The following is a 14,265-nucleotide window of genomic DNA, read 5'->3' on the forward strand; positions in this document are numbered from 1 at the left end:
TATTCTTAGTAAAGTCTTTCTTTCAATCAATGATAACTCAATAAAATAATTTTTGGAATTTTTTCCTTCACATTGCTTTGAAATGCAAGTACTGTAGTTTGTCAGGTATATATAATCTCTTAACCGTTGCTAGAGTCTGGAAATTACTATTTTCCAGAAATATATTATATAAATATTCTTAATAGTGTGTTAGATATTGTTTAATGAGGAGCTCATACATGTTGTTCCCAAGTGCTAATATATGTAGTATGTGTGATCTTACCCTAATTTTTGTTCTGTTTGGATGAGCAGCCTGTCAGGGGCAGCCACAGCAGCTCAAGGCAGAGGAAACACAGCATTAGTGATGGTGTGAATTAAGGAGCTCTGGATGCAGTTGAACAATCCATATAGAGAAAATGCATGGGAAGGAGGAAGCTGGGGAGGGCTGGAGAAGCAGTGTACTTGGCCCAGGGTGCCTGAAGGCAGGGGCAGGCATTGGAACCTTCAGGTTCCATCTCTTCCCTCTGTTTCTCCAGTGGGAGGAAAGCAGATGTATTCCCTTGTCATACCAAGTTTTGCTTTCTAACTTCATTCTCAAAAATTAGAAGGATTCTTGTGAAACTGGGTTTTTAGGCTGGAGGATGCATCACTGCTGGAGCCCGGTGTTTGAAGCATGGAGAGACTTGAGCCTTTGACAGCAGATCGCAGTGTATCTCACTTCACGGTGTCATCATGCAGGTCTTTGATTATTCAAATGTTAAAATCGGGTTTTGAAGTTGTAGTCTGGATTTGAAATCATTCAGTGGGATGTGTGCTGTGGCTTGTCATGTTTTTATGGTGCCTTCTGATTTATTTACTTCCCTGATTGGAAGGTTTTTGTAGATGCAAACTCAAAGAAGGAGGCAGGTCTCAGTCAACAGTGGGGCTTCATGTATGTAGAGTCCCCATATTCTCGCTGTTACTTGACCAAAACAAGATCTGTAATTACAGGATCTGCTGTTGACCATTGTCCAGCCCATGGGTCATGTTCATGCCCATTCAGATGGCCAGTGCACCATCCATGCTGCTGCTACCTACTGTTCCATCCACCTGTGGGAGTCCTTGCTCTGATTTCCCAGTGGGGTTCTGGTGCACTACAGGCCATTGCAGTTGTTCAGCAGTGTTTCAAAGCTTTGTGCTAACCCTTCTGGTTGCACAGCAGTTCTTGTGAAGGTAAAAAACTGTACAGCTCTCGTCTGGGTAATACCTGCTGCGAGTAACACAGAACAAGGTCCTGTTGAAACAGTTCAACAGTAAATACCACTTTTTTTACCTTTTATAACATAGAAGCAGACAGAAAAAATTGAGAACAAACCAGCAAAACTAGGATTCATCCTGTCCTGCTGCAGAGTTTTCCTGCTGGTGGTGCTTGTGTGCCATTGGGGTGTTTGAAAGGAGAGGCTGGAAGGGACCATGGAGTGTTGCAATGCTCCATACCCAGTTCTGAGGGGCTGCAGGGGCTTGGGAGTGGAAGCTGAGTGTACCTTCAGGGCTTCCAGGCTGGTGACTTGGTGAATAAATCGTGGAGCTTGAAACCGACATGACAAAGGACAGGAGGGAAGGACCATCTCCTGAACAGGTGGTTTCTGTGCCCTTGGGGTGAGGGTTGGGTGGATGCTGCTCTGAGTCTGGGTTCCAGGCACAGCCATGTCCTTTGCACAGAGGCTCTGAGCTGATGACACTTTGTCTGCTTTGCAGCCCCTTGAAATTCCTTTTGATCCCAGCAAATGCTGCTGCAGGGAAAGATGCTAAGTTCCAACCCAACTATCAAGACTCATTGAAGACTTACTGGGTGGTGAGATTTTCACCTTCTCATCCCTCCCTCCTTTTCTTTTTCACTTTTCCTTTACACATGTCCTTGGGTGATATTTTTGTAGTTTTATGTTGTTGGAAATGATGTAACTTTTACAATTTTTGAAGTAACTTCAGTCATGTGTTTGCCTTTGCTAAAGGGGAATAGAAGGGTTGGGGTGAGGGGTGGAATTGAGGTTTCTCTTCAAAAGACTACTCACTGAGGGTTTGAATTTTGCTCAGTGAGGCCTCATAGGCCTCAAACAGCAAAAATAAACATCTACAGGTTGGGAGTAGCAAGAAGATACAGAGAAGCTAAACAGACATTAACAGCCCTCGTTAGGCTGGAGTCATCTGATCTGGAAAAAGATTGATAAGAGAACCAAAGAATGAGGACTAAATTAGCATCAAAGGTGAAGAGATCCAACAGGAGATCAAGTGCTGAGATTTGTATAATGTGGAACCCAATGAATGAGAACTTATTTGGATTTTAAATGTATAAATATGTGAAAAGTCTAGTAAAGAACTAGGTGAGCTGGAATGATTTCTACTGCACATAGTAATGCCTGATTCTCTAACACTTGAAAGATAGTACTTGAGAGTTTCTTTGATTCCTGCAGTTACAGTGACAAATTTCCAATGCTTTCATATTGTTATATTACTATAGATAATAATAATAATCAAACCAGCTACATACTTGCATTCCTTTGCAGCCAAATTGTTCAAAAATAAACCCTGTGTACATGTAATTATACACACTGAGCATTTCAGTGTCGTTTCACCCTAATCCACCCCAAGGGATCTATTGACAAGAATCTGGGTTACTCCCATCTCCAGGGACAAGTTTGTAACACTTGTCACTCCAGAGGAAGTGGTGACGCTGCTCCTGGGGAGGTCTGTGCTTCCCACAGTGTGGCTGCTGATCTGGCCTAAGTGGCCACAAGTCACAATTGCAAGGTACCCTGAATCCTGGGGAGCAGCTGGGAAGCACCTCTCCCCTGTGAGGATCCTGGGCACTTGGAACACCACTGGGGAAGTCTTGCTGTGTCTTCACAGCTGCCCACACTAGGGTAGCTGGTGGGTCCTCCCCTGCCCTAGCACTTGTGGTCTTGCTGGGGCTTGTTCTGTCACTTCAGAGCCTTCAGCATCCCTGTCCTGCACTGCCTGGTAGATTAGCCCCATGGTCAGCATTCTTGCTCGGCTCTCTGGCTGGCCAAGCACTGCCACTCTAGGGAGCTGTTGGACCGACTCTGTGCTTCAGCTGTCTGTTAAAATCTGCTTTGTGCCTGTGGTGTTCAGAGGCTGCAGCATTCAGCTGTAAGAGGCAGGGAATGGGCCTGGCAGTGCCCTGGGAAGACATTTCCCAGCATGAGTGGCACGTGCCCAGGATGAGGAGATTTTTCAGGACAGGGAAGTTGGAGGGCTCAGAGGCTGCTGGTAATGGGGAAGGATTTGAAAAGCCTTTACAACCACATCTGTCCCATTTTACCTGGCTCCAGGTTACAAATGGCAGAGCAGCAGGCTCTTGACTGTGGTCTTCTGTGCATCCAGCAACCCAGGTGCAGATTGGTGATAAAAGGAGGAACCCAAGAGCCACATTGGTTCACACAACGTGGGTCAATAGCAAAAATAAACCATGTGAAACTCTTCTGAGTTACCTTGGGGCGCCAAGCGCAACAACAGCAGGACCAAGCCTGGGACAAACCACAGCCTGTTCTGTGCTGAGGCCACCTGGGATGGAGGCTGGGTCTGAGCAGGTCTGTAAAGCTCTGGGTGGAGAAGGAAACAAGAAAATTATGGTAGGTTGCAAGATTAAGCTCATCAGACAGGAAAAGGAAGGGATTGAAGCATGTCCAAGCAGGACACCTGCAGCTTTTGGGTTAGGGGCAGGTCTTGCTGCACCGGCCTAAAGGTGCAGAGAGGGAAGGAAGAGAGGGACTGTGCCAAGCAGCAAAATTGCTTTTGCAGCACCTCTAGCCACAAAGTTCCAGCTTTGCTAATAAGAGCCTGTTGAAAGCAGAGGCTCATAAGTGTGGCTGCTCTGAGACCTTTCTGCTGCTGTCCTCAGCCCTGCAGTGTAGCTAGGATTGGGGCTGTACCTGAGTATTAGCATTCTACTTCTTTGAATAATCTGTTTCTGGCACAGACCCATTTCTTTCCCCATTGTTGCTAGAACAGCAGTTGTGCATGTTAAATTACACATTTTAAACCTATTGGGCTCATGAATTTGCCTGAAGAGAGTTGGCTGAGGACCAGCACCAGCCTGTGGCTGCCAGCTCACTCCAGCTGGGGCCAAGGGCTATGGCAGGAGCAAATCCCCCCAGGTTGTGGCAGTGAATTGGCCCCATGGGCAAGTCACAATAGGTTCATCTCAGCTGTGAACAAGGTGCCTTTTAATTGATAACAGATGGTTCTTGCGGCATGTCCAGCAGGATCCTGTTTTATGGTATTTACAATCTATGCGTTAAAAGGTCTAAAAATCAGCTGCTTTGGGCACAGTCAGCCCCCCCAGCTGCTGGTCCCATCAAGCAGAGTGGTGAGTTATGGGGGTGAAAGCACTCTGATTATCCACAACTGCTGCTCACAGGCCTGCACAGACACCTATGCCTAAAACAGTTGTGCTTGAACTTGGGAGGTCCGATAGGCTTCCTCCACCTGGGCCATGATTTGGTTTATTGAATATTTCTATCCTCTCTCTGCTGCTGTGGGAGTACAGATGCCAGGGTCCCCATTGCAGCCTGTGGGACACCCAGGGCTCCTTCTCCGTGCAGCCTCTGCCTCTCTCCCCCTGGGGTGTTGGGTGAGGCTCATGCATCCTGTTGGTGCTCACCTGTCCCAAAGCATCCTGTGAGGGAAAGACAGGCCCTCAGGTAGCGGCCTCCTTCCAGCATTGCTGCCTGCCTGGCTCCACATTGGTCTTGGCTGTCCCAAGTTCCAGTCAATGGGCCCCAGCACAAACAAGAGATTGTGTCTGAAAGTAGGAGAAGGCTGAGCTGGGGGATGGGTGTCCACCACAGCGCTGTGGCCAAGTGGGGACTCTGTCCTCAGCTTTTCTTCACTATGTGAGAAATGATCCTCACCGTAAAAATTTCAATAGGTTTATTAAACCTTAACAAAAATTACAACAGAGGACTGAATAAGGAAAGATTCCAGTGCTCGGAGTCTCCCTAACTAGCTCATCTACAAAATGGATGCTCTGCCTTTTATACCCTTAGTCCCCCCCAGAGTTTTGTCAGTCAAGTCCGTCTCTGCAATCCTTTGGTGATCACTTTCTTGCATCTTGATTGGAGGCCAGGTGTTGTCATGTTGAGCCGCCTGGAAACAAGCCGGCCCTCCCAAATGCCCTCACTACCGAGGCTATTACAAGGGGGAGGGGAAAGAGGTCTATGGGAGGACATATTACAGTAACATCACTATACATCCACATAATATCTATCTCTTAACTGTGAGAGCTGGCTATTACTTTACTCATCCATAACAACCACCTTTCCTGTGGGGTCTGGCTCGGGGATGTCAGTCTCTGAGAGGTAAGAGCTGATGGCTTCCCTCAGGCCATGGCTGATGGGAGAGTCCTCCAGTGGGAATATGGTCTCCAAGAACAGGAGGCAGCTGCTTGACAGTAGAAAGGGCAGTCAGCAGGCAGCCCACAGCCCCTCGAGGGTCAGGTGGGAGGAGGCCCAGCGCCTGTGCCAGCTACCCTCACCTCTCAATCTTGTCCCAGTGGAGTGATGGCTTCCTGAGGATGGTGAGTGCTGTGGGGGCTGGGGCCACAATTCCATGGGGCAGGGCTTGGAGACAGGGTGGCAGAGCCCCTCACTGAGCTCTGGGCAGGGAGCCAACAGCATCAACAGGGTACAGCCCTGCCCCCCAACTTGGGTGCACCTGAGCAGGGGAGGGACCAGCTGCCACAGTTTCCCCCTCCCTCCTTTCAGGGCATGGGACATCTCCCCACACACTGCTCAGGGTGCTGGGGGGTGGTGGGGCATTACCAGAGTAGTGGTCCACCAAGTTCTGCAGACTGGGGAAGGTGAGCCAGGGTGAGATGTGATGCCATCTGTTATCCAGTCGGTGGATGTGGTAGTGAGTCACTGAGGCCCAGGCAGAGCATTTGCCACAGTGCACCAACAGGGAATAGCAGCCTGGCAGGCACAGAGCAAGGGCCCTTGGCTGGGCTGTCCCAGGACCCTGTCCTGCTCAGCCCCGCTGCCTGATGCACTCCTAGGCACTACAGGGATTCAGCCATCCTACAGAAATGGCAAGCATCACCTTTCTCCCTATGGGCCTTGTGGCTGCAAGCACCCCTGTGCAAGCTGCATGCCATGAGCACCTTCAGAACAATGTAGGTGATAGGGAATGGCTGGGACATCGGGTGGCATTGCTGCCACCGGCTACCTGCACAGTGGCACCTGGCAGAATCTCCTCACAGGGTGTGATGGGGCTCTGTTTCTTTTTGCAGGCTAAGTGTTGTTGCTTCTCTGGGTGACCCAAAGCTGCAGGAACCTGATCGTGGTTTGCTCTTTTGAGGCCCCTCGGCAGGGGCTCAGCACAGACTGGGGAGCAGCAACAGCCGGAAGCAGCCCTGTAGCCTGTGCTGCTGCAAACCTGTTGTTGTTTCCATTCTGGATGTTTCTAGTTGCCTTCTGACAGAAGCCAGCTCTCCAATGCCCTTGGACAGCCTTCTGCCAGGGGCCACAGGGCTGCCAACCACATTATTCTGGTGCAGAGCTGCCCAGTCCTCTCCCTGCCTTGGGGATGAGTTTGCTGTACGCAGCAGGAGACAATCAAACCGCCAAACCCCCAGGGGTGCAGGTCATGCCAAGGGAAACACCAAGAGCACATAGCATAACAATGAAACTCAGTTATAGCTTTATTCAATAACCGGTACAAAGTCCCCCTCAGGCAGAGCCTCCCAGTCCCATTCCCTACCTGATATGGAGCAGAACGTGAGCATGACCCTGGGAGAAGTTGGCTCCCATTCGGTCAAGGCTGCTCAGCAGTGAGGAAAGGAGGTTTTGCTTATCAGTTGAGACTTGCAGCAATCTGACCACTCATCCCTTTTCTCCCATTAACACCAGACCCTGGCAGTAGATCTGCTATCCACCCTTGGTGACCCAGCTAGATGTAAAATGGTAGCACAGTTGTGAATTCCACAAAGACAGTAACTGCTATCTGCACAGAGTTGTTCACTGCTCACCCTTCTGACACGATTCACAGGAATGTGTGATTTCTGGCTGCCACCCTCACTGGTGTTCCCTGCCCCCATGTAACTGCACCCTGTGCAGATCCTGCCTGGGGCAGTAGCAGTGGGACACAGAGATGGCAGTGCAGGAGATTCTGGGATCCCCACCTGGCAAGAGACACTGCTTCCAATTTTACAACCTGCTCAATATTAAATATTCACCCGTGCCAGGGGAGAACAGCAACCATGTGTCACTGCATCCTGTCCTTCTGCTGGGTCAGCAGAGGGTTGCAGAAGAGGTCTAGAGCCAGGGCTGCTGGAGTTTAATCCCTTGTACTGGGTTAATAGTGCACCTTGTTAGTGTAGTTTACTGGTTAATTGCTTTACAAGGAGGCTCAGGTAAGCATTCACTCTGCTCCTTCTTAACACACATACAAAGGTAAGACCAAAACAGCATTCCTGACCATTTGTTAGTCTCAGGCTGCATGGGAGTACAGAAACAGCCCTGGGGACGGACAGATCTTCCAATGGGGTTCTGCATCCAAGGTACAGCTCCACACTGCATTGCCTGCTCCAGTGCCTGGAGTGCCACATCCTCGTGGTCTTACTTTCCCACATCCCACCAATGACATACCAACTGCATCACAAGGGCCCTTTAGCAGAAGCACAACTAGAAAGCAATTCTAAACCTCACAAAGCCACAGAAATTGTATTTAAATGAAGAGGGAAGACAATGGCTGTCATCTGGATTGATACACAGCACAGATAGGAGATGGCATCAGCATCTACAGTAATGGGACTTACTAAGACTGTGGAATGTCAATGAGTTTTAAAGAGACTGATGCCAAGGGGATACAGAAAAGATCAAAGTAATGTCAAGTAGAGACTACCAAGGAGATGGCTGCTCAGATGGGCATGCACAGGTTAGAGAGAACAGTTAATGCCATGTTGGATGAAATGCTAAATTCTGAGTGGGTTCAGTGGGGTGAGTGGAGCTGTCTGAATCCAGAAGAGGAGCTCCTGCCTAACAGGATACTTCCATGGTTTGAGGTGCAGCCTGGAGGTCGATTCCTTCTGGGGTTCCAGCACTCCCTTCCCCGTGGGTGCTGGCATGAGACCGGCTGCGGCTGCTCTCACCAGAGCCCACGCTGGAGGAGGAGTGGCTACGGGAACGCATCAACCGGGTCATGCTGGCTGCTGGCACTGCAAGAGAGAACAAACATGGGACTCAGACAAGGAGGCAGCTCCTGAAGCCAAGACCACAGTCACTCAGGTATGTGTCACTGGGTAAGCACAGAAAGAGCTGTACCCTTTGGAAGAAAACACACTCTTTACTGCCAAAATTAAGTCTCTGCATGTCTAAAGCAAGATGTTTAAGGCCCAATTTCAAAAGGTCCAAGGTGAGAAAATGCCAGCAGTGTAACTGATCCTCTGCAAGTGCAGCCACGGCCAGAGTCTGTGCAAACCAAGGCAGCTCTGGCATGGATGACCTTTTGAAAGTTAGTCTCATCACTCTAGAAAACCACAGAGCTGAAGTCATGCAACAATCAACAAAATACAAATGAAAGGTGGAAACCCATAGCACACACGGTACAATGATCAGCCCACCCACAGCAGGACATGCTGAGACAGAGCAAAGCATCTGGAGAACAATTCTACTCAGCACACAGACCGGGGCCAAGGTGGATGCACGGTTGGAGGTACCTGACTCAGTGCTTAGGTGGCTGAGCTGCACATAAGGGACTGGAAACAACATGAGACAAGGAAAGGGATGAATACAGGAAAGAACCCATTAGTTGCGGTGTGTGACTAGTGGCTGCACTACTCCTGGGAACCCCAGCTACCTTTCCTTCCATTCCCAGCTCATACACTGCACTGAAAGCTCCCAGGATTTGTAAGAACAGCTGCTAATAAGCATCTCAGGGAGATGTCAAGCCCACCTAAAAACCCATCAAGGCCAGGTCTCTTCAGCGCCTTTAGCTGAAAATCACACTGTACCTGGTGACAATAACTCCCCAACTGGTGGCAAGCACACCCCACACCTGATCAACAGAAATATGGTTTCCCCGGAGTATACTCTGTGACTCCAGATATGGGACAGAAATTCATGTCTTTAGGATGACAACATCAGACTCCTGCTGCAAGTCTCCTTCAAGGCTGGTACCTTCCACCTGCAGTGTCAGCAGAAGTACATCCAGCTGCTTCAGCCCATGTACAGCAGGCACAGGAACAGCTGTTGGAGAACTGGTTTCTATATTTCTAGCAGTGCCCTGCTGTGTTTTGCTTCTACCTTGTTCTCCCCAATAGAACTGACCACACTTCACAGTGTCCCACAGTCTTGCCCATGAAAGCTGGGAAAACTATTTTGGGACCAGGTACTAATTCTGGAAGGAGAAAATTGGCCTGTCCTTCTCCAGTGCTGCATGTCCTATTGACAAGAGAGCTGACCCCTAAAGTGCTGCTGAAGTGCTGCTCCCTCTTGCTCTGACAACAGCACTTGCTGACTTTACTAACTCTAGGAATATAAGAGACATGAACATTTAAACACTCTCAGTGAGGCTGAGGGACCCTCCTCACACAAGCATCTTCCTCTGCAGGATCAGGTTCCTTTGGCCAACACTGGAGAACATGACTGTCCTACATGTGTGTGTTACCTGCAGAGCCCTCAGGAAAAGGACAGGTTCTGCTAAACCCTGACCATGATCTGGCAAAGTTGTGAGGAGACCACTGCAAGTGTCTCAGCTCTTATGGTGGCCATGCTAAGTGGTCAGCCAGTCACACAAACAAACCTATTCCCTAAGTCCAGCTTTTGAAGGCTCATCATCCACAAAAGGGAACTCCTGACCCCCGCAGGCAAGAAAGCTGCTGTAATACACTAAGAAACCCCTCTCCTGATGTTCATGAGTAGTAAAGACCTTCTTGGAGATAAAGAAGTAAAGAAGCCAGTCTCCTCCAATTCCTCAGGAACACCAAGGGCAGGGAGCTGAGCAGCTGCTAGTCTGACACACTCAGGTGACAGTATCTTCTGCCTCCAAGCATGGTGAGGAAGCTATAAGGCAGGACATTCACAGGTGCAAAGCACAGCTCTCTCTGGGCCTCAGAAGTCACCCAGGAACCTGTTCTGCCATTAGAGGGATTTGTTGTGGAGTATTGCTTAACCCTGGTGAGTCTGAGAGAAACAGGAACATCTGAGGAGAAACGGGGGAGCTCTCATACTTGGACTAGTCATGGGACTGCACTGCTACCTCCTTCCCCTTTGGAGAAGGTATGCACAGATCTGCTGTTCTCAGGAACACATTTTTCTGAATTGGCACTAAGACAGACTTAAAAGATTTTACCAACACCAGCAACTAGAAAGGAGTCACCAACACGTCAGGGAACAACACTGGCTTGCTAAGGCATGTCAGCACACTAGTTGATTTTCCAGCATGGATGGATCTCCTGGCAACCACACTAGCTCAGGGGTAGGAACACAGATGCCAGTGGGTTGGGACGGACCAGAAAGCTTGAGTTCCCTTCACAACAACCCTGCTCCAAACCACAAAATTGTGTTTGCCACTTACTGTAGCCCATTCCCTGCACAAAGTACTTGAAGGCTTCAGTCAGCTTGCCAGGCTGTGGAAACAGAGAAGGTGGCTTTAGTGCAAGCAGAACAAAGGGCTCTTTTGCCCTCAGATGCCATGGGAGAGGCAAGGTGTGTCTCACCTGAACCACCTGGGGCAAGCCCCCGCAGTCGGCCATCTGCAGCAGGAAACAAAAGGCAGGTTGAGCTGTCCTTCCTGCCCAGGACAGCAACCCCAAACCAAGTCAGCACCACCCACCCACCAGGGCTGAGAGCACCACACTGAAGTTTCTACCACCTCACCTCTACAAGCTCTACAAGAGCAAGGCCAAGGTGATACACCTTCAGGGACCTGCTGCTGAGGGAACTCTGCACCTTGGAGGCCACGCCACAAAGTGATCTCAGACCACACTCCAGAAGCCCAGCAACTTCCCAGGCACCTCTCCCCCAGCCACTCTGCCCAAGTCTGTCACTTTGCACTCCCAGACAGCTGCTGTCGGGCACATTGCAGGGCCACAGGTGAGGGTGGAAAGGACCAGTACCAAGCTGGGGAAAAGGATGTTGTTGCTGCAGAAAGCAGGGTGGAGGCAGAGCATCTCTGCTAACTCTCACACGTCTTCCCTGCCAGTTGAAGGTGGCCATAAAGCAGGGATTGGGAGACTCCCTGACAAACTCTTCCCTCTCAAGCCCTGGCTCTGTGGAGGAGAGAGCACAGCCCTGAATGACTGTCCAAAAACTTCTAAGCCAAATGTATGGAAAGCAAAAACCTAAGTGAAGCTGAGCAAAAATAGTGTCTTCATGCTGGCCAGAATGATTCTGGAGTGGCACTTGCCTTCAGAAGGGTAGTTTTGGTTGGGTCAAGACGGGAATTGCATTCAACCTAGAAAAAAGAAGAGAGGGACATGGTGTCACACAGAAACTCAAAGACTCAGACGTAAAATGTGGAGTAGCTGCACCAGAAGCAGTGGCTGTCTTCAGCAATGGTAGCTTCTCTGGAGCCAGGAAGGACCGAGCAAGAAAGCAGAGATCATGTAAGAAGTGAACAATGAATAAAAGATCCAGGGAGGAACGGCACGTGTTCCATCTAAGGGACTTTGTGATGACAGGTCATGACTTCAACTGAAATCGTCCCCTAGTTTTGGGATGTACTATAAAACCCTAGAGCACCTTCTGTGCTCTGACAGCAAGGCTGGGAGGGAAGGAGACTTCTGCACAATGCAGCATAAAGGAGGTCACTCAGTCCCCTGGCCAGACAAGAGGCCACAACCACCTCTTCTCTTTAAGACTGCTGCAAAAAGAGAATAGGCAGGGACTCTATAGGAAAAGCAACTTCAGCAGGGGAGGTCATTCTGGGCAGTGAATGTGGGCAGCCAGACAGGCACACTTAGTAGACCCTGTCCTGTACTGTACTGTAGCCAGTAAGCAATGGGAATCTTCAAGGATAGTATTCTAGAAAAGTCAAAACTTGCAGACTTAATTTCAGACTTCCAGATCAAACAGACCAAGGCAAGAGGCCTTGGCCAGAAAATGTTCTCCATGCATGGCTCCTAGGTTCAAGTTACTGCTTCAGGAGACTCCTATAGTCTTCCACAATTTTAGACAGCTGCTTTTGTTTACATCCTTCTGGTTGCCCCACAATCCCTGGCTGACAGGGAGGAGCAACATCCACCACAACCACACTACCTTATGCCATGCCCTGCTTATAGCTGTGCTGGGAGGGAAGTGGGTTATGGTGTCTGCAAAGGACAGAGCTCCTAAGTGCTGCCTTCCTGGTGATGCACTACTCTAGAGAGCTCTACCTGAATCTCCACCACAAGAACTGGAGTCACACTCAGTTATTTTTAATCCCCAGGTAGCCCCAGACTAACAGCAAAACAACAGCAATTCAAGACTTGAACCAAACTGCAGGCAGCAGCCTAGCAGAGCTCAGGGAAGGATGCACGATCCCAAACAGGGGCCTTTGCATCACCTGTTGAGCTAGGTGCTCATTCAGATTCGGCCATCCTCATTTTGGAGTTGCCCTGAGAGCTATTCAGGGCCCCTGAGCCTTGGCTCTCCCATGAGCAGCTGGAGGACTGAAAAAGAACTTAGGACAAAGAGCCACTGTCTGTAATTAATTCTGAGCAAGGTGAAAGCACTGCAGGGTTGCTAAGTGACTTGTGGGGCTAATGTCACAAGAGGAAAGAGTTCATGGATACATACCACTGCTTCCACAGCAGGTGAGTTGTCACCAACAACGAGCAAGGCAGGGCACCTGGTCAAAAGCCAAAACAGAGGTGTTACTCCAAGTGCAACAAAGGGGTTTCTGAGAAGGTTGACCTCTGCGAATCAACACCATCATGAAAGGTTAACAAAAAAAGGCTCAGCAAAACCCCTGCCTGCCATCACCTTGGCATTTTGTTGTACCAAATCATTCTCCAGGGCTTGCAGATGCACCCAGACTGTCCTCTCCATGCACACCAGCTGGCACTGCTGTTGCACACATGTGCCTTTGACCCTGCCTTCTGGAGAAATTCAGTGTGTTCTTAATGAAAGGACTTCCAGACACCTCTGCCCCATTGCAGCTGACAGTCCTGTACCACAGCCTGGGACTGTCTTGGACAGTCTTCCCAGTGCTTGAGCTCGGTGCAGTTCTTGCTGAGAAGCAACAACATCTTTTCTGCTGAAGAGACTGCAGAGTCAGCAACTGAGATAGGCTGATTCAGACAACTTACTTGAGTGTTTTAGCAGTCATTTCATTGACACCAACAACTGGTCTCTCAATTTCTAGATCTTTACGACTGAAAGACAAAACAGAACAATTCTTCATTAAATCTGCAGAGGAAACTGATTATCACAGGGGCACACAAAATCCAACCATGAGTGCTGGCTCCAGCACCTAGGCAACTCTGTGCATCATGCCCGGATCAGGAGCCCCAGCAGTCATCCCCAGAAAACAGGATTCATCCTCTCATGGCATTGCTGTGTGCCCAGAGATGAGCTACTGAGGTGTGACAGGGCCTGTGGGCAGACACAAGGGCTAAGTTTGCCTCAGGGTAACAGCTGAAAACTAGGCTTAGGACAAAGGTTCCCCTGATACAATACCCAACAGGATAATACAAATGGCAGCAAATCTACTGAGTGGGGAAACTCTGGGAGCTGTCTGTCAGGCAAAAAGGTATCCAATACCTGTTGTACGAGGTGAGGAACAGCTGAAGGTTATCTTGGTTAATGTCCTGCGCAATATGAAGCCTGTATGTTTGGATCAAATCTAGATTTGCCTGCAGTTCCTCCTGTACCAAAGCAGAAGAATTGAAGAACAGGAAACACTTTACACAAGAAAAAAACAACAGTCATAAAAATGCCAAAACATTAAAGCATGTCCATACACGTCATTCCCTGTGAACAGTGACACAGAGGGCAGCAACTCCACACTGCATAAGGTTTCCAGAGACATGAGGTGTTCATGTGATGTGCTGGTATATGCCATGCTTTGGTAATGTGACTACACTACAACTGACAGTGCTCAAGTTGCTGCCAGAATACAAGTATCCTGAGATGGGATAAGTTAACTCCCAAGACTCAGTAATGCTTACACAGATGCAAACCACTCTGCGTTTGGCTTAACTTACGCTTAATGTTTAAGAAGCAATGTACATAATAATACTAATAAATGTAATAAAGTAAAAAAAAATACTTAAGTTGTAAGACTGTGACCAAGGGAAAGTTCAATGCC

General features: G+C 49.1%; 2 protein-coding genes across 4 annotated transcripts in view; both read right to left on the reverse strand.

The window, feature by feature from the left end:
* Positions 1–4,972: 4,972 nt before the first annotated feature.
* Positions 4,973–6,760, reverse strand: SLA2 (Src like adaptor 2). The gene is given in 5 exon segments (XM_050982290.1): positions 4,973–5,418; positions 5,513–5,582; positions 5,585–5,632; positions 5,799–5,999; positions 6,736–6,760. Coding segments are annotated over 5 exon segments (489 nt in total). The 3' UTR covers positions 4,973–5,273.
* NDRG3 (NDRG family member 3) overlaps positions 6,659–14,265 on the reverse strand; it is a 68,305-nt gene continuing 60,698 nt past the window's right edge. For 2 of the 3 annotated variants that reach the window (XM_009098783.4, XM_009098782.4), the window contains 7 exons: positions 13,719–13,822; positions 13,265–13,330; positions 12,753–12,804; positions 11,383–11,430; positions 10,694–10,729; positions 10,552–10,603; positions 6,659–8,191 (listed from right to left, as the gene is read on the reverse strand). In XM_009098783.4, the coding sequence (XP_009097031.1) occupies positions 8,013–8,191; positions 10,552–10,603; positions 10,694–10,729; positions 11,383–11,430; positions 12,753–12,804; positions 13,265–13,330; positions 13,719–13,822 (537 nt within the window). In that variant the 3' untranslated portion in view covers positions 6,659–8,012. The remainder of the gene's footprint in view (positions 8,192–10,551; positions 10,604–10,693; positions 10,730–11,382; positions 11,431–12,752; positions 12,805–13,264; positions 13,331–13,718; positions 13,823–14,265) is intronic. The other variant, XM_018923831.3, reaches the window with a different exon arrangement.

This window comes from Serinus canaria, chromosome 20 (assembly GCF_022539315.1).
Source record: "Serinus canaria isolate serCan28SL12 chromosome 20, serCan2020, whole genome shotgun sequence".
In the NCBI taxonomy this organism is placed as follows: domain Eukaryota; kingdom Metazoa; phylum Chordata; class Aves; order Passeriformes; family Fringillidae; genus Serinus; species Serinus canaria.